Source organism: Ostrea edulis, chromosome 4 (genome assembly GCF_947568905.1).
Source record: "Ostrea edulis chromosome 4, xbOstEdul1.1, whole genome shotgun sequence".
In the NCBI taxonomy this organism is placed as follows: domain Eukaryota; kingdom Metazoa; phylum Mollusca; class Bivalvia; order Ostreida; family Ostreidae; genus Ostrea; species Ostrea edulis.
In genome coordinates this window covers 10616503-10640194 of record NC_079167.1, presented here as the reverse complement: position 1 = coordinate 10640194, position 23692 = coordinate 10616503, and the positions used below count along the sequence as shown (strand labels likewise).

Genomic DNA, 23692 nt, shown 5'->3' with positions numbered 1-23692 from the left:
ATGGCGCGCATCAAATGAATTGATGATATCTTCAAATAATTGAAGATATCTTCAATTATTTGAGTTTATGTTAATTTGGCGCTCCATACATAAGTTGGTGACATATTGATACGTCACCAGCTGTAGGTGAAGTACCACAAATTTAGACTTATGCTTAGCGCTCAGGGCCATATATAGCAGTGAGGTTTTATTTTATCGTGCTAACGCCTTCCGCGACACGGGACCTCCGTTTTTAAGGTCATATCCGAAAGACCCGTGATTCTCACTTCTAAATGCCGAGCGTTTGGCGAAGGAGCAATCACTACCTATTTAAATGTCTTGGGTTTGACGCGGCCATGGCATGGGCGGGGCTCGAACTCACGACTTCCCGGTTACGAAGCAAACCAACGCTTTACTACTGAGCTACCGCGACCGATACCTTCATTTACAAGAATATCAACATTTTCAGAAAAACTTTAATATTACATATGTACTCTCTGTCAAATTTGACACCGTACATATAATTAAATGTTATGAATATCTGCTGAAATGGCGTGCATTTAATCAGATATTGATATATTTTCTAAAAATATTCTCGTTAAAGAGAATTTTTAACCCAATATCATATTTTTGTTAGCCATTGCTCCTTTCATGCTTCTGCCTGTAAATACACAGTAAATGGATATATAAGAGGTCGATGGCGATGGTACAATGATGCATCGTGCCATCGTATCATCACCATTGTGTCATAGCCATCGTAGCATCGCTGCGATAGTACGATGGAGCGCATGGCAGCAATAAGATTCCAAATGTTCCTACAAACTTTAAACGCGTGTCATGGTCTACAGCCCTACAGACGACGTACCAACCAACTCAGCCAGAAAATGAGTTCCGAAAGGAGTAATACTAGACTTGATAACTATAGTTTGCTACACTACATGTGCACATATCAGACAAGGAAAACTTTACACCTTATACTTAAGTGTAACGATTTCATTTCAGTAACAAGCAATTACTCAAATATCTAGTTTATTGATGATACAGAAACAGCAAATTAATTAAAAGTCAATCAATAAATGCATTGTTATATTTCCAAGTTCCTTTAAATTTACATGCATCTTTTGTTATAGTACATATAACAATCTTAGTTTTGTCTATGTTTCCTTCTACATCTCATTTATTAGTTTGATGCTGCTAACATCCTAGCATGTCCTGTAAACCCTGTGCTGTTTAAGAAAATGGCATAGTATCGTCAGTGTACATCATCCAAAAATAAAGCAATTTCCCCTAGATACACACGTTTTCTATGAATTCCATTTGTAAAATCGTTTACATAAATTGGAAATGTTTAATAGGAATGGGGAGATTGAACCCCCCTGCATCAAGCCCACGTGGTAATTGAAAAATTAAGACTTTTGATTTATATAATTTCTTCAGTTGGATGTGGCAAACATCATTTCTGGACATGTCGACGTTTGGTAAACTTTTGATAATTAATCTCCCATTTTTCGGATTCAATAAACCATAAACAGTTTTAAAAAATACATCTATAGAGAACAAAACAAATTAATCTATTTGCCCATGTTATATGATATAAAACTGTGCGTATATGAAAATATACTTTCTTATTTCAAACCCCTGTAGGGCTTGGCAATAGAAAGCTTCCTGACTGCCAAATAGCTTTCTGTATTTATCTTCCATGTAAAGGATGGACATAGTAAATTAATGAAGTGAAGAAAAATAATATTAAATTAACAAAAAAGTGTTTGATTTGGCTCCGCCATTGATGATGTAAAGACCCTATAACCAATGATTGTCAACGGAATCGTTCTCGTGGCCCGGGGCCCGTCAGTGATTGATGGCCCAGGTTAAACCTGTATTACATCTCTTATTCCTCTGTATACTACCAAATACTTCATTTCTTAGTTTGAGTTGGGATTTGTGTGTTTTTTTTGTGTGTGTTATAAATGTATGATTGCAACATCAATCCGCTTTTCTCGTAAACAAAAGGTAAGGATCGTTTGTTGAATTGGGCAGGTTGAATGCAAATCAAAGGAAGTGGTATACGTCGACACTCATTAACGCATTAATTAATGGGAAGTGTGTATTGTTTTACCATTCTACGCGTGTACAATTGCTTTTAGTTTGGAAACAGACGGAGTGAAACATCAAGTAAGTTCAAATGAGTTGTTTGGGGTTTTTTTTCATTTGAAAAATGGATGTTTAAATGAAAAAAAAAAATCTAATCGTTGTCCACTATTGATACTCATACAAGTAAACAATATTAGATGTTAATGTATGTTATTATTAAACGATAGTATCCTAAACGGTGGTTAAATAAATGGGTCTTCTTTATGTAAAAAGGCAGGAATTGTTCCGTACATAACAACCTTAGTCTTAGGTGAACAAGATTTGGCGTTAACCGAATTAATATCATGATAATGAGGTGTTCTATGTGCATTTGACAGCGTGTAGAGGTTCTCGGTATCATATTTTTATGCTCTGCCCTCAGGTTCCAGATTTTATGACCTTATGCACAAAATTTGACCAAATAATAATTTCTGTATGTAAATTTCTCGCGAAATTGAGCCAACACAAAGCTCCTAATATATACACTGTAAAAACCGTACCTATTATAGACTTTGATGCACGGCTCAACCCATCAAACATTAATAGAAATTAAGGATCAAAATAAAAACCGTGTAATTATATGCCTACTAATCAATTAGCAATGCTAGTTACACCCTTTCTGCTCGTGATTGTCAGTAGAATTGAACTGAAAAATTCATGTTGGATAATGTCTTTGTCTTGTTATTTTGAGGAAACTTGTTCAGTCCTTTTCCCATGTGACATTTTATCGAGTATATGATTTAAGTTTGTGTAAATCTCGAACTCTGATTCATACTGGCACGTGTAACAGTTTGACCGCTGGTCATGCATATTATGGTTATTCGATCCATAGTTGACATGGTATCAAATGATTAATTAGTGCGTTGATTTCAGAGGTAGGAAATTGAAAACATTTAGCGACTTTTTTTTCACTAATGCGACTGATTGATGAAGAAAAAGGGCCGAGTTGCTTCACACGTGTAAATAACATAGCACAAGTGACCGTAGTCGACAACTCGGGGCACTGTACAAGTGAATTTAAACGGGTTTTAAGTGTAATATTGTGTATTAGATCGGAAGGGACATTCGTACATCTCTAATAGATTTCAGGATCCGGGTCAGATCACGTTTAAACCGCGGTAATTAATAGTAGATGTTGATAATTGTTCACACCGTCCCTATTTCCTCGAATTGCCCTGTTAGGAGGTGAGATAATTTTATCTACTTGTTCACACCATTTCTATTTCCTCGAATTGCCCTGTTAGGAGATGAGATATAATTTTATCTACTTGTTCACACCATTCCTATTTCCTCGAATTGCCCTGTTAGATGAGATATAATTTTATCTACTTGTTCACACCGTTCCTATTTCCCTGAATTGCCCTGTTAGGAGATGAGATAATTTTATCTACTTTAATTTCCGCAATGGGCTGGGAGGAAATCTAATTCACATTTCTGCATCTCTGGGGTGAAGGCGTTGGACGTGAATATTGTGATGGCCATTATACATGACTATGTCTTTTTGGACATATCGGTATGATTTATCACGAACAACAACGAAAGGGGCTCTTTATTCACTGCCGATTGTTATATTCTGACATAGGAGCTGCAACATCAACAACTAGAACCCAGTCCTATCCAAATACCAGTTAAGGGCGACAAGCTTTTAAAACGTTTGCACATTTCTAATGGTCGTAATGAAATTTAGGAATGCTTATTTTAAAAGTCAGAGCATACTCCCGGAACCAAATGTAAAATAATTCCAGTCATATAAATTTTATAGCATGACCGATATTTAAAAAACAATCATTGTTTAATTACACCATGTCTGATTTATGGGACAACTGGAATAATGCTCAGAACAACCGTTACACGATTTATAGTTTGGTGATATATATATATATATATATATATATATAGGCAATTTTTTCCTAACGATGTATTGATGGGAACTGGACCGGTATAATTAGCGCTGGTAGCAAGATACTTGTAGACGACTTGGTAGCCTGCCTTGTATTCAATGTAGCAATATGTGAAACGACATGTACTTTTCGATAATTTAATTATACCTGTGATTTGAACACGAGAGAATTGGGCCATCATTTATACAGTTGACAGGTAGAACAGGACGCTACAAACCTTTTCAAAGTTTATAAACTCGCGACGATGTCAGTGATATATATACGAGGCTTTCTAATCAGAACATTTAAAAACATGCTGAAAAATCATTTCTGGCATATATACTAATAAATGCATACAAATTATGGTTAATTGTTGACTTAGGTCAAGCCATATAGATTACCACGGGATGGCACAATGGTTAAGCAGGGGCGGAATAATAAATATAAAGCAAAGTATCTGCCAATAAATCAAGATAGAAAATGGTCAAGATCGATGGTCTAGGGTCAAAACATATTCGTTTATACAGTTACGTTAAGGGTCACTCTATAGCAGACACCTGTTGGACAAGATATCTTAATACAAAGATTTTCTTCCATTTTTACTTATCTTTTGTTTATATGAAAAATGGCAAATTACTATAGTACTGTGTGACTCCATGAGTACTTTATTAGTTACATTGCTAAGCACCGTTGAAAGAGTTTAATGGATGAGATTGGGTATTCGTGTACTGGATGTACTTTACGCCAGGAAAATAAGCCCGAGTTTTACAAGATCACCTTCCTGTCTGTTATAACAGGGGCCTTCCTGAAGTGGGTATAGTCATTTCTAAGTCATAGCAAAGTTATAAAAATGAGAAGAAAATAGGTTGAAATCACATGGACAGTGTTTAGAATTATTGCAAGTCACAGGGTCTCAGTTGACGTTCACAAGTACTGTATAACGTGATCTAAGTAATACATGTAGTTACACAACCCGGTCTACCTACATTGACGTTGGTGACAAGATCCAATTACCGCACTGATTCCGTCTCCACAAAATCACATGAAGTATTGATTTTATAAAGACAAGAAGAAAAAACCCACCCTAGTTTATTTTTGCTCTATATTATTCTAGGACTACAGTGATGGGACTACTACAGTGTGTTTTCATGACGCTGGCTGCTTCTGTTTGGCATGCCTATGGGTACAGCGGGGGCGCACCAAAGGGTACCTGTGTCAGTATGATCCCGTCCCACGGCGGGTCAGGGGCACAGCCCTCACCCCCCACAGACTACAAGATCACCGCCAGTGCCAACTCCTACACTCCCGGGGACTCACTTACAGGTTAGATTTCTGGGAATTACAGGCACTCATCGCAGGGACTGTGCTGAGTGTCAACAGCTCTTTTCACTTCAGAACTCAGTTTGAGCACAGTAGTCAGCAATTTTATCAATAAAGTAGAAATATATAAAAAATATGCATAAACACTACCCATGAGCTTCGCGAGCCGCTCGCTGGCTCGCAAAGCTCATGTGTAGTGTTTATGCTTATTTCTCATATATTTCTACTTTATTGATAAAATTGCCAACTCCTGTAGTTTGAGTGCCTGTCTATCTTTTAGACAGTATCAGCAAGATGATTGATTGATTGTATCTTGTTTAATGTCCCTCTCGAGAATTGTTCACTCATATGGAGACTTCACCAAGACCGGTGAAGGGCTTCAAATTTAGACCTATGGTCGGCGCTTACGGCCATCAAGCAGTGAAGTTTCTTTAGCGTGCCACGGGACATGGCATTCACACCTGATACCGAGCGTTTGGCGATGGGAGATACACCAGCAACATTCTAGATACACCAGCAACATTCAATAACGTATCAATAATCTGACAGTAATCTAGATACACCAGCAACATTCAATAACATATCAATAATCTGACAGTAATCTAGATACACCAGCAACATTCAATAACATATCAATAATCTGACAACAATCTAGATACACCAGCAACATTCAATAACATATCAATAATCTGACAGTAATCTAGATACACCAGCAACATTCAATAACATATCAATAATCTGACAGTAATCTAGATACACCAGCAACATTCAATAACGTATCAATAGTCTGACAGTAATCTAGATACACCAGCAACATTCAATAACATATCAATAATCTGAGACAGCAATCTAGATACACCAGCAACATTCAATAACATATCAATAATCTGACAGTAATCTAGATACACCAGCAACATTCAATAACATATCAATAATCTGAGACAGTAATCTAGATACACCAGCAACATTCAATAACATATCAATAATCTGAGACAACAATCTAGATACACCAGCAACATTCAATAACATATCAATAATCTGTGACAGCAATCTAGATACACCAGCAACATTCAATAACATATCAATAATCTGAGACAGTAATCTAGATACACCAGCAACATTCAATAACATATCAATAATCTGACAGTAATCTAGATACACCAGCAACATTCAATAACATATCAATAATCTGAGACAGCAATCTAGATACACCAGCAACATTCAATAACATATCAATAATCTGACAGTAATCTAGATACACCAGCAACATTCAATAACATATCAATAATCTGACAGTAATCTAGATACACCAGCAACATTCAATAACATATCAATAATCTGACAGTAATCTAGATACACCAGCAACATTCAATAACATATCAATAATCTGACAGTAATCTAGATACACCAGCAACATTCAATAACGTATCAATAGTCTGACAGTAATCTAGATACACCAGCAACATTCAATAACATATCAATAATCTGAGACAGCAATCTAGATACACCAGCAACATTCAATAACATATCAATAATCTGACAGTAATCTAGATACACCAGCAACATTCAATAACATATCAATAATCTGAGACAGTAATCTAGATACACCAGCAACATTCAATAACATATCAATAATCTGTGACAGCAATCTAGATACACCAGCAACATTCAATAACATATCAATAATCTGTGACAGCAATCTAGATACACCAGCAACATTCAATAACATATCAATAATCTGAGACAGTAATCTAGATACACCAGCAACATTCAATAACATATCAATAATCTGACAGTAATCTAGATACACCAGCAACATTCAATAACATATCAATAATCTGAGACAGCAATCTAGATACACCAGCAACATTCAATAACATATCAATAATCTGTGACAGCAATCTAGATACACCAGCAACATTCAATAACATATCAATAATCTGACACAGTAATCTAGATACACCAGCAACATTCAATAACATATCAATAATCTGTGACAGCAATCTAGATACACCAGCAACATTCAATGACATATCAATAATCTGAGACAGATTCCCTTGTGAGCTTCCTTTAAAAATGTTAGTGTAGAAAATAATTCTACTAGGTTAAAAAAAAGCAGTACTTGGAACAGTTTTTCATAAATCTATTTATAAAGATGAATTTGATAATTAATGTAAGATTAATATTCATAATTCAATTAGGAAATTTATGCTCACTTGTATGTCCATGCACTGCTGATTTAATTTCATTTAGCTTTCCTTACACATACTTGACACTTTAATAATGAGTCATAATTTCAAGGAATGCATTAAGTGCATTTTCATTTTCTTGCAACAATGATTTATGGTTATACTTTTTTTTCGGTACAGAGAGACTATAAAACCTTTGCTGTTTTAATATATTTGTTCACTTTTTAGCTCACCTGAGCTGAAAGCTTAAGTGAGATTTTTTGATCACTTTTTGTCAGGCAGAAACTTATTCGAGTTCTTCTCCAGAACCCCTAGGCCAATTTCAATCAAACTTGGTACAAATTATCCTTTGGTAAATATGATTCAATTTTTTTTTTCAAATGAAGGGTCATGCTCTCTTCAAAGGGTAAATAATCAAGAAAATGCAAAAATAAGATGGGTCATTTAAAATTCTTCTCCTCAAGAACTATTGGATCAGAAAAGTTGAAATTCACATGAAAGTTTCCTGATATAGTGTAGATTCAAGTTTATTCAAATCATGGCCTCAGAGTTGGTGTGGAGCCACTAGAGGATCAAAGTTTTACATGGGGATGTATAGCAAAAAATTGAAAATCTTCTTAAGGATAACAGGACAATGTTTAGTCATATTTATTAATATTCAAGCATACCCAGGTAGTGCAAATTCAAGACTGTTCAAATGTGGGCCTTAGAAGTAGGGTAGGGCCACAAAAAAAGGGATCAAAGTTTTACATGGGAATATAAATAGGAAAAAAATCTTCTCAAGAACAGTAACTGCAGGATCATCTACATTTATATAGAATATAAAACCTTTAAGTGTAGTAAATTTGGTGAAAGAAGGTGTAACATTAACCTTTGACCCGGTTTCACCATGAAAAAGTATTCAACTGGGATTGAAAGTATGTAGTGGCCTTCAGGGGAATGCACTTGTGTTTGCTTGCACACTATAGTTACATAGAAAGTTTCACAATGGCTTTCATTAATTTGCTGTTTGAATTATTGTGTCATGAACGACAGATAAACATACAAACATACATGAACATACACACAGACAGTGGTATGTCCCCAAAATTTATTGGTGTCTTTATCTTATAGTTAAGGTAGCTCACTACACTAAAGCTTACACTCTTGTAACTCTGTATGACACTACGTCACAAGATGACAATTGTTTTGTGAAATTATTTGTATTGATCGATTTGTTTGTCTATCATCGTAGCTCAGTGGTAAAAGCATTGGGCTGGTGAACCACAGAGCTTGAGTTCAAATCCGCCAGAGTCTTTTGTTCATATGTGTTGAAATAATTTCTTTTGAAAATCATGTTTTTATATTTTCTGCCTTTTTTGCATATATACCTAATTATATATCATCATATCTTTTATCATTAAATCAATTCGTACTGATTGAAGTGAGCCACCTTAAGCATTTCTGTACAAAACTTGAAAATGGTCTGAGTTATTGCATCACAACAAATGTGATCCTATAGTATTCCCACATTCCATGCATGCAAAGCCCTAATTTAAAAAGGCTAGGATACACAAAAAATTCAGAGAATGAAGAATTATATGGTGTTTTCACAATGTAAATCAATGTCAAATATGTAAATTATATTAATTTCATAAAATATATATAAAGAGAGAATACAAAGTTTTTGGAGTTTTTCAAATTCATTGTATAATATTTACATTCACTGAATCTTTTCTCTTTTATTTCTTTTGAAATTGACATTGCTTTCATCTGCAACAATGAATGCATGTTTGTTGAACACTAGTTCGATCCGGCTTTCAATACCACCACATAATCACGACCAAATATAGAGTGTCAACAAGGTCAAAAGGTGCACTGACTGTTCCTTTTAATGTAAAGAATGGGTCAACCCTATGGTATTTTGGTACTCAAATCTAGTTTATATGTTAAAAAAATATAAATATAAGTAATAAAATGCCTGTCTTTCTTTGTTGTCTCATTGGGTGATGAAGGTAACAATCATTGCAGAAAAAATTGAATAACCCGCTAATGTATGTGGGTTATGAATTTTTTCTGCAATGCTTGCTACCTTCATCACCTGATGAAACAACAAAAAAAACTTTTTATTGTTTAAATAATTGAATTTATGAAGATCCAGCCTTGTACTGAATAAGAATGATTTCAAGGGAAAAAATAAAACCTGCACAAATGTAAATCAATGTCAAATATATGAATTATATTAAATTCATAATATATATATACAGAAAGAGTATATTAAGTTTTTGGAGGTTTTTTTTTCAAATTCATTGCATAACAATTGAATATACAATGTAGATAGAATTATAATGAAGATCCATCCTTGGACTGAGAGCAAGAATAGGAATATTTCAAGGGAAAAATACATTTACCAATAATAAAGCCTGTACAAGCAGGTTCACATGGGTTTTTTTTGGTACCAAATTATTTATGTATCTAATGTCCTTAAAAAAATGTTCTCAAGGACAACTGACCTGACAAGCCAAATATAGCATGAAAGCTTCCTTATGTAAAAAGAAAAAATCAAGTTTGTTAAAAACATGACCTACTTGGACAGGATGGGTTCACAGTTGAAGTTTAGATCTACTATAAGTATAAATAAGAAACTTTATCACAAATCTTTCCCCCAACAACTACAATGGTACAATAGTCAATTTTATGTGCAAAATCCCTCATGTACTGTCAATTTAATTTAAAATCAAAAACAAAAAACCACAACACCCCCACAGCCTAGGGCAGTACCACAGAAGGATTTTTGTAATGTATGGTAAAGGAAAAAAATCTTCTTTGAAACAATTAACAAGGATACAATGTGGCTCAATGAAATGCTTGTATTCTTCTGAGGCTCATTTTAAAAAAATTCTAATATGACCTATGGCCAAAAGTATTGGTAATTTTTCTAAAACTGTGAGAGAGAGAGAGAGAGAGAGAGAGAGAGAGAGAGAGAGAGAGAGAGAGTTAAAAGGACAAACCATGAACTCACTTTATAATATTTCCTCAAGACTGACTAAGTTCAACAACATGTAATTTTCTCAAAAACTGAATAATATCAAAATTCTTGCCACATGCACATCAATAAGAAGGTTCTCACTTGTTAAGACAGACAAATCATGTAAAACCAAGAGTTCTGTGTGGAAAATATATCCCATTTAACATGTAAATATTTCAAACACCAAAGAAAACTGTCGAGAATCAAAATCCTTGCAATATACGTCTTCAAGTTACAAAGGCCTTAGATTAAAAACTGTGAGAGGAGTTAAAAGGACAATTCATGCAATCAAAATCTTTGCCATATGCACATCTTGTATACCCATAAAAACATTCTGTAAAATAAGGTCTTCACTTTAAAAATGTGGGAGGAGTTAGCCAGATAAATTATATATACCCGCCATATAACACTAATTTTCAGATAAAGGGGCAAAACTCCTGCAAGAGATGTCGAAATGAATCGATCAAAACTGCAACATGATCTAGAGTAACACACAAAGAAGCTACATGTATACATGTACATCGCAAGTTTCAGTTTGATATGTGACAGAGAAATGAAAATAAAACAAAACCCCAAAAGGATGGACGTACAGACATCGCTGTACCATATGTCCTGTCTAAAGATAGGCTTATGAAAATATTCTCATCAACAACAAGGCTATATATTTTCAGGCATCTATAGGCAGTATTTTTTTGTTTATTGTTTGTAATTGAATAATCTTCGATTGGAGAATTTTCCAATCGTGTACAGACATCATCAGCTTTAGGTCAAGTGCCATTATATAAGACCTTAACAGTGAGGTTCTTTATCATGCTAATGCCTACTATGACACAGGACCTCTATTTTCAAGATCATATCCCAATGACTTGTGATTTTCACTTTTTATGTGGGCATTTGGCAAAGGAACAGTCACTACTTATGTTAAACATATTAGGTTTGACATGGCACTAGGATCAAGAATACAAAATGGGGATTTTGCTCTGGAGTGTGATGTCCTGATGGGGTGAATCCTACTCTGTTGTAGAAATACCAGGGGAAAGCTGGGTAGGGGGGAAATCCTACACTACAACACTGATATTTTTCTGAAGCATTTGAACAATGATATTAATTGAAGCTGTAAGTGATTGAAAGTTTGAAAGTAAACTAACATGTCATTTGACATGCATAATTCACAATAAAAAATGTATGCATGATAAGTTTTGTAACATACATTGTCCTTTTATGTGTGCAATTTTGCCAAATAATTTTCTATATGTTACCCATATCTTATCCTTGATTATCATAAACATGTGAATGCCAGTGGTTACTTTCTTACTATCTAAATGTCCTATTTTCAACTCCAAAACAGGTATTGTTATATCTGCTGTTCCTTGTACCTGCGAGGGTAGGCGACAGTTATGAATTAAAATTACAACAATTTATCTTGATAGATTAGATGTATCTGTTCCTTATATATAATAAAAAATATATAATAGATGAGAGAAATCACAGTGGTACAGATCACTCATCAAGATCAGATACTGTAAAGGGCTTTAATTTCGCCGGTCTAAAAGTTTGCAATTTTTATCGTTCGGTATTTCATGATGATTTAAATTTCATGGATAAACCACTTCAAATAGTTCGTGTTTACCCCCAAATACTTTTAACTGCAGTTTGCGATGGTTTTATTTTCGCGATCGTTAATATAATCGCGAAAATACAACCGAAGTGAATATTTCCCCCTTTACAGTACATGGGACCTTAATTGGAGAAATTACTGGATTATCAGCGACTTAATTCTAAACGATTCAATGATATTCCTTGATTTTATCTTTAAGTTTATTCAGTGAGAACTGCTGTTTTCACTGTGCGGGACTTGAACTCATGATCTACAGATTGGCAGCTTTGTGGTTTAATTCATTCAGCTAACCAGAGAGGCAACAAAATGTAATAAATAACAAGGACTATACAACTGATTATTTAATACTTATACATTTGTACTTTGAAAGGAAGTTGGCCATTATTGCAGAATAGCATAACTCTTTAAGGAGCATACATACACCAACTGTGCAACTCCCCCCCCCCCCCCCCCCATAACACAGAGATGCCTCAATACCAATATGTCTAACATGATCTTGCTGTTCTGGATAAGACCAAGGCAACAAGATCATAGATCATGGTATGAATTGAAAGACCTTGCTTCATTTCCTAAACAGCCAGCACTTTTCAAACATATGAATTTATCCAGAATATATATCCAAAAACTTTATTACTGGCTATAGCAGATACACCTGAACTTTCAAACTGTTTACATTCGATGCTATTATTTATGCAAATGAGTCTATTTTTAAAACGTATCATATATGCAGATTTTGGGTTGAATTCTAGGTCACAATCACACATACTATATAAAAAAATGGAAATAAATAACATAATCATTTCACAAGGAACTTTACACAAATACATCTTATGACTTGATAGAGGTAGAAGATAATGACAAAATATTATGACATTTTCCCCGTGATACGACTGTAGGCCTGTACGTCGTGACGTACTCTTTCCCTGTGACGTCACATAGTGTGTATAGTGCACTGAGGTACACTGAGGTACAGTGCTGTGATTTGTGGAGGAGTTATCATTAGCAGTGTATCTCAAAGTTGAAAAACCATAATGTTTCTATTAAATAAGAGTTTCTATAATGACAATCACTTCTAAGCTTAGGACATTCACAGGATGCATTTCTTTATTTGGTAACTGTAAAATTCCAACTTTATATCAAATTTGAACCTGCTGAGATGAATTTCATATTTTCTCTGTAGTGACAATAACCGCTCAGAATGGTCAACAGTTTAAGGGGTACCTGCTTCGGGCACAAGACGAAACGACGGGAAAAACCCTGGGAACCTTCAGCGTTGTCGGTGGGGGGAAGATCCAGTGTGGTCCAACGGTAAGTATCCCTCTTGTTATGGGTACCTGAGCTTTAATGCATCATGTACACTGTACAGTCCATGGCCTTCATGGAAATACATGTACATACTGATAGTACCTACCAGGTGGAAATCAGAAAAGATAAATCCAGTGAACTGCAACGAGGACTTGATGTTTGAAAATAGTGACCTTTCAATCAAATTGTAATTGGCCTATTCATGTACATGATTGATTGATAGCAGTTTTACGCTGTTTTTGGCAATATTTCAGCCATTTTATGGTGGTATTCATATACAAAAGTGAAGAATATTGAATAGTTTACTCATAATAAAAGTGTTGACATTTTCATTATACATGTGACCAAGCTTTATGTGACAAATCTGAAGATGATTTATAAAATGTAAAGTGAAAGAAAACTGATACAAAGTTATAAAATATTGCGCTTATGCTTTGAATTGGGAAAATTGTGTAATCTGAGTTGACACTGTCTGATAGATTTGCTGTTTGATACTACTCTCTGAGATTTTTCTCATGAAGTAGTGCCAAATCATTGCTGGTGTCTTACATTCTGTGGCCTGGATTGGGGTTGGTACATACTCTACTGGGTGATGGTTTTATGTCTCCACTGTCAGATTGTCCACACACTGACAAAGGCTCGGACAGAGATTCATTAGGTTGTCACAGTGTTCTACATTCACAAAATGATGAGAATGGTAAACAATCCTCATTTAATTCCCTGCCTGTACAACTCTTTCCTCTCACCGATAAATAAAATCACTGCTTCTTGGACAGCTTCTGTAATTTTCATGACCAAAACAAGCATTTTCATTATTTTCCCATGGCAATGCACTGTTGATTTTTTCGGGCAAAATGTAGAATAGTTCTTAAATACGTGTATCATAAAATTGAACGTTGATGAGTCACCTGCAGTTAGCCGGATTGTCAGCTTTCTTTGATAAATCAATCTGAAACTCGTAAACTTTAGACTTTTTATTGCGGTCCAAAACTGAACTGAATTGATGTAAGTAAGTCAAGGCCAAGTCATGGTATGTCTATGCAGATGAGGTAATTAACCAGGAAATCAGAACAGTGTTTCTCTTTAAGAGTAATACAATATGACAAGGTAAATCAGATGCGGTTTATACTAGAGTGATGTTCAATTGTCCCAACTGTGGAAGATCCGTACATCAAGTCATCTGGACACTCTGAAAATTGTAACTTTGTTGGTGGATGAGAAAAAAAAAGCACCATTATGTCTATTCATGCCAAAAATAAATGTGCTAAGATTTCAAACTACCTATTTTTAAAAGAAAAATCAGCTAAATATTCCCCGTGCAAAATTACAAATAGTGTAAACAATGAAATGGCTTTGGTTTATGTGATTGACTTAATTCATCATTACACGGGTGTGAAATATGCATAACTTCTCCCAACTACTAAACTGGTGTGGTAATATACAAATCTGAATATATTTCTCTCTACAGCACTTGACCAGTGTGTATAATACAACATTTTACATGACCCTCCCTATTTGCGTTTTATTATTCAGTATATTATGTAAATACAATCAAACCTCGTTGTCTCGTACTTGATGGGACTGATTAAAAACTTCGAGAATATCCGAGGATTCGATGGTAAATGCTTAAAGAATAAGTGGTTGGGACTTTCAGATCACTTTGACATATCCATTTTATTCGAGATATCAGTGTTCCAGATACCGAAGTTGAACTGTATTGGGCAGAAGGCTAATACCAACTTGTCTCCTTACCCTCACCTTTGGGGTTTTACCTTTTTGTCTCCTGTCACCCCTGGAGTCCTATCTTTTTGTTTCCTTACTGTCCTCCCAGGGTCTTGCTTTTGTGGGTGAAGAGTTTTCAGTCTTGATTGTAGTTCACTGACACCTGTTTTTATAAGACTTAAAACTAAGAATACTACATATGTCCAAACCACGAAAACACTGAAATTGAAACAACCACTTTGTATGACCATCTCATTTTAGTTGTTCAATATTGCAGGGAAACCAGGCTGTTACACACACAAGTGGAGCATGGAAGACAGCAGAATCTTTTACATGGACAGCACCAGCTGATGCCAGTGGAAACATCGTTTTTATGTAAAGATTTTAAGAATAAGAGCTTTTAGGCTTCAAATTATAAAATTCAATAAAGTTTCTTATTTTCTAGATGGCCATGGAATCATGCTACATCTTCACCATTTGTGTACTTGTTTCAGTGTATTTTGAATATGGAATAATCAGAGCTAATGCACCTCTAGACATATTCAATTTTATAATAATAAATTCACATTATAATCACAGATAAATTAACACATTTGCTTGAAATATGAATCCTGCTGAAATAAATACAGATACAGCTTTAATAATAACTTCAACTGCAACAATTCTGACAATTACTTTTCAAATAAGAAAGTTATCTAAAGCTACTGTATGAATGTTTGGTTTAATTTACGTGGAGAATGATAGAGTACATTTTGTATTCAGGGCTAGCATTGTGAAGTCCTATGCAGTATTCTGGACAAATGTCCGCTCCAGTCCTCTGAGTGCTGAGTCAGCTGTTGTCACCACCAAACAGACAACAGTGGCCCAAGACACCACCCAAGCGGCTTCCTCCAGTATAGAACCTGTGTCCACTGAGAAGGTATCAAAAGCTACAACTGATATAGATTCCAAAACTCTAACAAATGCTGCACAACTTTTATGACAAACCATAAGCAGTTGACATTCTTTTAAAGAAAATATTTTTTGAGAAGTCATATGTATAGCATTCATAAATGTTTCCTGGTTTTACCATCGGTCTTAGATTTGATGTCATTTACTGTATAGTTAATGTTTGTTGTCTTTCCTTCACTGTAAGTGAGGTTGTGTTGTGTTTTGTGTTCCTGTACTAACCACACCCTACCCCATTACCTGTAGAGTACTGAGGCTGTCACAGCCACAACAAAATTGTCTACAGACAATGTTGTGTCAACTGCAATAACTACAGCAACAACAGAGACGACTACCCCACAGGTACAAATCACTGTCATCCCCATTAACACCCTCATCCACATTCATGTCACAGGTAGAGATCACTGTTATTCTCATTAACACCCTCATCTACATTCATATCACAGGTACAAATCACTGTCATCCCCATTAACACCCTCATCCACATTCATGTCACAGGTAGAGATCACTGTTATTCTCATTAACACCCTCATCCACATTCATGTCACAGGTAGAGATCACTGTTATTCTCATTAACACCCTCATCCACATTCATATCACAGGTACAGATCACTGTTATTCTCATTAACACCCTCATCCACATTCATTTCACAGGTATAGATCACTGTCATCCCCATTAACACCCTCATCCACATTCATATCACAGGTACAAATCACTGTCATCCCCAATAACACCCTATTTCACATTACGTCTAGATTAGTTTTACAAATTAACACATACTTGTATCTGATTTCTCTGACCCCCTGACTAAGTGGGATGTGCACCGTCATGTAGATGATATCCACACATTATTAATGTAGAAGTGAAGTATAATCATTACTAATCATAGAGAGGAGAGGTAGGCTCTGTAGTTTATCACTGAAATCTAAATGTTGATACATGTCTGTAATTAGAAGTGCATGTAGTGATGTGTAAGTTTTCAAGTTTTGTTTGATTTTGTCAAACTGCCTATCGACTATATTTTGTTGGCACAGGAAATTGTATACTGAAATGCATCTGTTATCAAAAAAGCATAAGAGCTACATCTTCTTTTCCCATTATTCATGTAGTGTTTTGTAAGACATTGCTTAATCTATGCATATTGTGTTAACATTATATAATAAGACTGAATTTCCACTTATAAAATGAAATTGAATAAAATGTCATATCAAACCAATGAATATTGCTCATTGTAACTGGTGTAACCAAATTCAGAAATAATATTCCGTCTCTTCTTCATTGTGCAGCCCTCTGTGCCTGGAGCCATAAAAATGGATGCTAGATGTGGTGACACTCGTGGGTGTTTCGTAAACTGTGAGGGAAACGAGTGTCAGTATGTTGCTACATGGCAATACACACCAGAATTTGTCGACTTTTCTATTGAACGAAAGGTTGTGGGTGGAGGCCAAAGATGGCTTGCCATTGGCTTCTCAAATGACCAGAAAATGGTATGAAAGTCTGCATATATTCAGTGATCTTTTATATTTTGTCTTATAATCCTGATGAAATAATTAAAGGTTTCTCTCTGTCTTTTTGCAATATACTATAAATCAATAAATTTATTTCTTTTTCTGGTCTTGTTTACACAGTTTACTTCTTTTAAATCTCTGCAGGGTGATGATGATGTTTTGCACTGCATTAATGATGCAGCTGGCCAAGTGACTGTTGCCAGATCATTTAATCTAGGAACCATTAACCAGCCAATAGCTAATGTAAGGTTTCTGGAAATTTTTGTTATAGTTATTAAAGGATAAATGCTCTAAACAATACTCTAGTAAATTAAGGACTGCCCATAGTAAAATTCATCATTGCCCCCCCCCCCCCTTCCAGTCTCCTGATACACAAAACAGAATCAATAACTTATTTTCACCTAAAGGTAACAATAATGCACTTTAAACAGATTTATAACAAATCACAAACTTAACAACATACCACAACATTTATGATGATAACATCTTTCACAGCCACAGGAGGGGATTTCGAGTGTGACAGGGTCCTTCACTGACGGTGTGTTTAAGTGTTCCTTCCGATACTCCCAAGTTGCAACCCCACAGGACAACAAAGTGAAGAGACAAACCACCACTCGACCAATGATAGATCTTCATCTCCATCGCCACATCATGCTGGGAGATGGACCTGCTTCTGGAGGTACAGATTCAATACACCACTTGTCTTTCTCTGCATTGCTTTCCATCGCTTTAAAAATTCTAAATTAATGGAAAACAAATTCTCTTTATAATTAAAACTGGTACCATCAAGAACTTTTCAATTTTTTTCTCACCATCAGATCAAGTGGGGATGCACACAGTAAACCCTATTGTCACAGCTGCAATGGTGGATCTACAAACTACTACTATCATTGGAGATGTGGCTAGATATCCACTTATCAAAGTCCATGGCAAGTTTAAATTCCATCAGGGTGTCACCTGCTATCTAAAGACATTTCTGTACATTTTTGGCAAAATATGTGAATACATTTTGTAATCAGTGTTTTCATTTCCTGCACACAAATCATCTTGGAATTATAAATTTAAGGCATGCCTATAATGTAAATCATGGTTCTGTATCATTAATATTTCTCCTGATAATGTAAACCTTTGATTCTTGTTTAGCTTGCTTGATGATTCTGGCCTGGATCTTCTGTACTGGAGTTGGTCTGGTGTTTGCACGATTTTACAAACCCGTCTGGTCTGAGCGCACCATTTTAGGGCTCAAAGTCTGGTTTCAGGTGAGCACTTAATAAATTATCACCTGATATCAATATATTCTCATTTCCAACTGCTTTCTCTGTGATAACCCTTGGAAGCTTCAATGTGTTGATTTCGCCCACAACCAACAACTGAATGTAAATTTCTCAGTTTATGCAAAATGAAAAAATCAGTGGGTGGGTTCTATGGAAATTAACATGGATTTCAAATTTTTATCAGGCAGTATTTTTGATATTTCGATTTTTTATTTTCATTTTAAATATAAGGAACCGTTGGGTATGTGGGGGAGATTAACTACAATGAAGAACGTGATAATTTATGTGTAACAGCTTCATCACTTCCACATACCCACAAACTAGACAGCGGTTCTTTATATAACTCAGCAGTCCGCATGCTTAGATGACGTTGACTGACTGCACCTGTATCTATTACAGTTTCACCGTGGGCTGATGGTGACAACACTGGTCTTGACTCTGGTGGGATTTATCATCATCTTTGTGGAGGTCAATGGGTACAGTCAGGTATGCTAGCAAAAACAAATATCCCCACATTTCTTACAACAAAAGAATAAGATACTTTTAATTACCTCATGACATTTTCTTCTTCAGATTTCTGCTCCAATGGACAAGACCTATTTAAAGAGTCACCCAATCCTTGGAATCATAGTCACCATCCTTGTAGTGATCAATGTAAGTGTCCTAATAACATGATTATCATGAATCGGTGCACTGTTTCCTTTCTGTTGACAGATAATGAGTTTTGTTGCCTTCTATGTAACATCTTACTTTTAACAGCCTGTAATGGCACTTTTCCGTCCTGGGCCAAAAGACAAAAATCGACCCATCTTCAACTGGGGTCACTGGGCTGTGGGCATGGCTGCCCATATACTTTCAGGTAAATATGATCTTGTTGCTTTCATCTAAGAATTCTGAAGTAGTATCCAAGTTTTACGACAATATTCTGATAATGAATATACGGTATGTTAAACATTGATAAATTTAATGCATTCAAAATATTGACACTACATAATCAGGATCTTTACTATGATGCCTATAATTGCTTTGGTTAAATGACCTGTGAAATGATTAAATTTTGTGAGCACTATAGTTAAACATAGGTTTTTGGGTCATTAATGTAACAACTCTGTTTATTCAATTCCTTGCATTGTTTTAACCACTGTATTTTGACTGTATGGCCTGGAAGCCATTCTTGTATGTATTGTGGGGCAACTGATTTGATGAGTGCAAAGACATGCAACCTGTTCATCAATTCCAGCATAGTATTCAATAGGCCTATGTAAATTTATAAAAGTATTTTACAATGTACCCCTCCACCCCTTGAATATAACCAATGTTTTATTACTCAGTAACTGGGTGATAACGTAACTTGTCATTTAGCAACTCATCATAAAAAGTGTTATGATACTCATGTAAATGTAAAATCTACTGTCATAAAATGTAATATCTTCTAATGTCAGTAAATACACAAACACTAGTACACTCAGCTGTTTTTCTTTAAATCTTACACATAATAATTACTTCATTGTAATTAATTTTACATAAAAGTGCTTTTCCACATAAGAATCATGAAAAGGGTGGCACATCGACCGCCAGGGATTGAGCTGATGCTTATATATACTTTACCTCTATATATACAAACTTTATATGTGAAATTATTTTTTTTATCTGACACATCTCTACAAAGATGTTACTAAAAGTAGATTGTCCCCATATTGAACCCAAAATAGCAAGTAAAATAGACATGAAATTGTTAATCAAAAATGATTAAACCAAGCAATGTAATGTCCACATTTATTTCAGTGCAATTTACCAAATGGGGCTCATGAAAATTCACTTAAGGTTAATCGATCCTCATGTGATGTCATAGGTTTTTGCAAAAATCCTTATCAAATTAAACTTTGCGCATGATAGAAATATATCTTTCAGAGGAATTTTATTCACTGCATAAAATAAAAAATCTGGTAAACTATTGATTTTGAAAAAGTTAATATTTTCCATAGATAATAAATTCTTTGTAATTAAAAAATGTTGTCAAGGGCAATAACTCCTATGCTGGTATTTCTTCTACTGTATGTCTATTATACATGATTTCCCTAATATCCACAATTAATTTATACATATTTATGAATTAACATTTTTTTTAAACTGTTGACATTTAAAATTTGTCAACAAGTTTTTATCTATTTTTTAATTATTCTGTATAACGAAAATGTGTGATTTTCTGATGTTAACATATACTTCCGGTTTTTTTTAATGTCTGACATCTGTAAAGATGTGGCAACATACACATTTTCTTTGGTTATTGATTAAATTCAATTATACTGAATGGAAATTAATACAGATTTTGCACTTTTAACCAATAATATTGATAAATCACACGAGGATCGACCCTCCTTAAGACAAAATTTCCTGAAACTCTAACATTTAAAAGAATATATATATTAATATCAATCCAGTATTCGCCTTAAGAAAGAAAAAATTCTACAAACACCTCAGGATGATAATTTCTGAAAGCTATGGTATAAAGCTGTGGTCCAATGTGAATATTGACATCAGTGTTTGTGGGTGTGTTTATTTCTGATCAATACTACATGTAAAGGCCCTACCTATACATCTGTAGTAAAGCTCTTCAGAGTAAACTAGAATTAAATATACATGTATTTATGGATTCTAAACCTTGTGTTAGCTTATCAAAAAAGAAAAGAAATGATTGCAATTATGCCCTTGTGAATTTTTGTCCATGATTATATTTTGAAATGTAGAAATCCCTGATTATACCGTATCATTTGAACTGCACTGGAATATTAACTTGTATTTGAAGACAAAGTGGTTTTCTTTCTTTCCAGTTATCACTATATGTTTTGGCGTTGAGCTACAAAAGGTTGGGGCACCCAAGTACACAGTTTATGTTGTAATAGGATATATAGTATATCACGTGCTGATGGAGATCACACTCAAAATATACGATTTATTCGCTGAGAGGCAAGACACAGGTACACAATTATAACTTGCTCATTTCATTAATTTCATGTTACAATGAACTCTGCACTTGTCATATTTTATTAACTTTTTTTCTTTATATGATGTATCTTAACAGAAAGAGTAGAACACATGGAGATGAAAAATGGAAATGGGGCAACACAGAATGGCAATTCCTTCCGACCGATGGAACCAAAACGAGATCCGAAGGTCTGTGCTTCATTTTGTGTTTTAAATTTACCAGTAAATCTAAAACTTTTGCAAGTCAAAGCTTTAACTATTGCCATGTGAGCCTTAGGCACACCTACCGGACAAGCTGAAATCAAGTGTTTCTTTGTGATGGAAAACACATTGGGTTTACTGTTTATTCTTCTTCAGGGCTAGATGGAAAAAAAATAATGCTCATCATGTATGTAAATAAAATTTCAAACTTGCCTTTAATTAATTTTTTTAACATTTAACTTGTAGGACAGCATCATAAAGAAGCTCCTCCTGGTGTTCCACATTGCCATAGCATTTGCTTTCACACTCACTCTGTTGCTATTAGTAACCCAGTATTGATGGATTGCTCAGAAAGTCTGAAAAGATTCCAAAGTTTACCTTAATTAAGACACTTCACATTTGGGGAAAAATTACACTACATCACGCCATGCTCGACCTACAGGTCTTTGCTAAGGAGGACTACACGTTGATAAAAATTCGGTCATTGTGTCATATATTTTCCCATTTGTACAAAACTGTGTGCCAATTATAAATTTTAATTCTTGAAGTACTGAAAGTGTGAACATATCATATATGGACATTCAATTACTTTGAGATCTGAAGTGCAATTATCAAATTACATGCAGTTAATATTTGCATTGTGAAATACTTACCCTAACTTCAAATGCTGAACATGGGTATGTTGCCATTTTCAGCTCAGAAGTGAATTATGTGTTCCTCAGACAGCAATGTTTTAAGTGGGTAGATGTTCAGAGGTCCCCATCAACATTAAAATTTACTAGGCTATTTGCTAAAACTTTCTCACCAATATACATGTATAAAGTTTTGTTGATGTTGTGTACTTCTGTACAAAAACATTATGTGCCTTTATTGTTCCAGAACAAATAATCTAAAGTGCATTTTAGTATCAGAGATGAGTAGATACTATTTGTTCAACATGACACAAATTTATGGATTGCAGGCATAATTGTGATAACTTGTCCGAGTCTTAACATTGTAAAACAGTCGTCCTACACACTGTCTTTAGGTGTTACCACTCTTTGTATATATATTTGTTGGTGTTAAATTAGTTTGCCATGATGTCAGTACCGACAAAGATGAGTACCTTTTGTGTTCACTTACATTGTATGTCCAAGCACATTAAATACATCCTAGTTATATCTCAACCTTCCTCATTTTCTAAAACTCTTTTCCTTTTGACTGATTACACTTGGATATTTTGAAATTCACAATCTTTGTCTGTTTGACATGCTGTTAGTTTTCAAATGAACAAGAACTATATATTGTTTTCATTACATCTCCATGTACATATCCATGTGTGGTATATGAATTAATGCATTTTTGTCATAAAGAAAAATATAAGTCTCACTAGAATACATGTATAAACCAAAGTATTGTCATCATGTGATTTGCATATAAATGTGTTCAGCAAGTCATTGTTATGTTTTTGAAATATTGAAATAAACATGTCATTCAAAACCTCACCAAATGATTTCTTGCTCATTTAAGGACGAGCAACATTGTTGTAAAATACCCACTGCTTATCCTGATATTAAATATATAAAACATGAACAAGTACAAAGAAATCGGGAATATTCCAAACCAATACTAGTATCCATTACTAT

General features: G+C 34.7%; 1 protein-coding gene across 3 annotated transcripts; it reads left to right on the top strand.

Moving 5' to 3' along the window:
* Positions 1 to 1974: 1974 nt before the first annotated feature.
* LOC125671646 (putative ferric-chelate reductase 1) lies at positions 1975 to 23551 on the top strand. 3 transcript variants are annotated; one of them, XM_048907476.2, is made up of 17 exons: positions 1975 to 2151; positions 5104 to 5312; positions 13304 to 13431; positions 15428 to 15525; positions 15913 to 16069; positions 16345 to 16440; positions 17386 to 17586; positions 17752 to 17850; positions 18103 to 18286; positions 18426 to 18536; positions 18751 to 18866; positions 19281 to 19367; positions 19455 to 19535; positions 19641 to 19740; positions 21713 to 21859; positions 21964 to 22055; positions 22314 to 23551. In XM_048907476.2, the coding sequence occupies exons 2-17, from the start codon at positions 5114 to 5116 to the stop codon at positions 22404 to 22406; spliced, it is 1989 nt and encodes a 662-aa protein (XP_048763433.2). In that variant the 5' UTR covers positions 1975 to 2151; positions 5104 to 5113; the 3' UTR covers positions 22407 to 23551. The 3 variants fall into 3 exon arrangements, with proteins under 3 accessions (XP_048763433.2, XP_056017910.1, XP_048763434.2); XM_048907477.2 differs by lacking the exon at positions 1975 to 2151 and adding an exon at positions 4844 to 4919; XM_056161935.1 differs by lacking the exon at positions 16345 to 16440 and having other exon boundaries at positions 2008 to 2151.
* Positions 23552 to 23692: the final 141 nt, after the last annotated feature.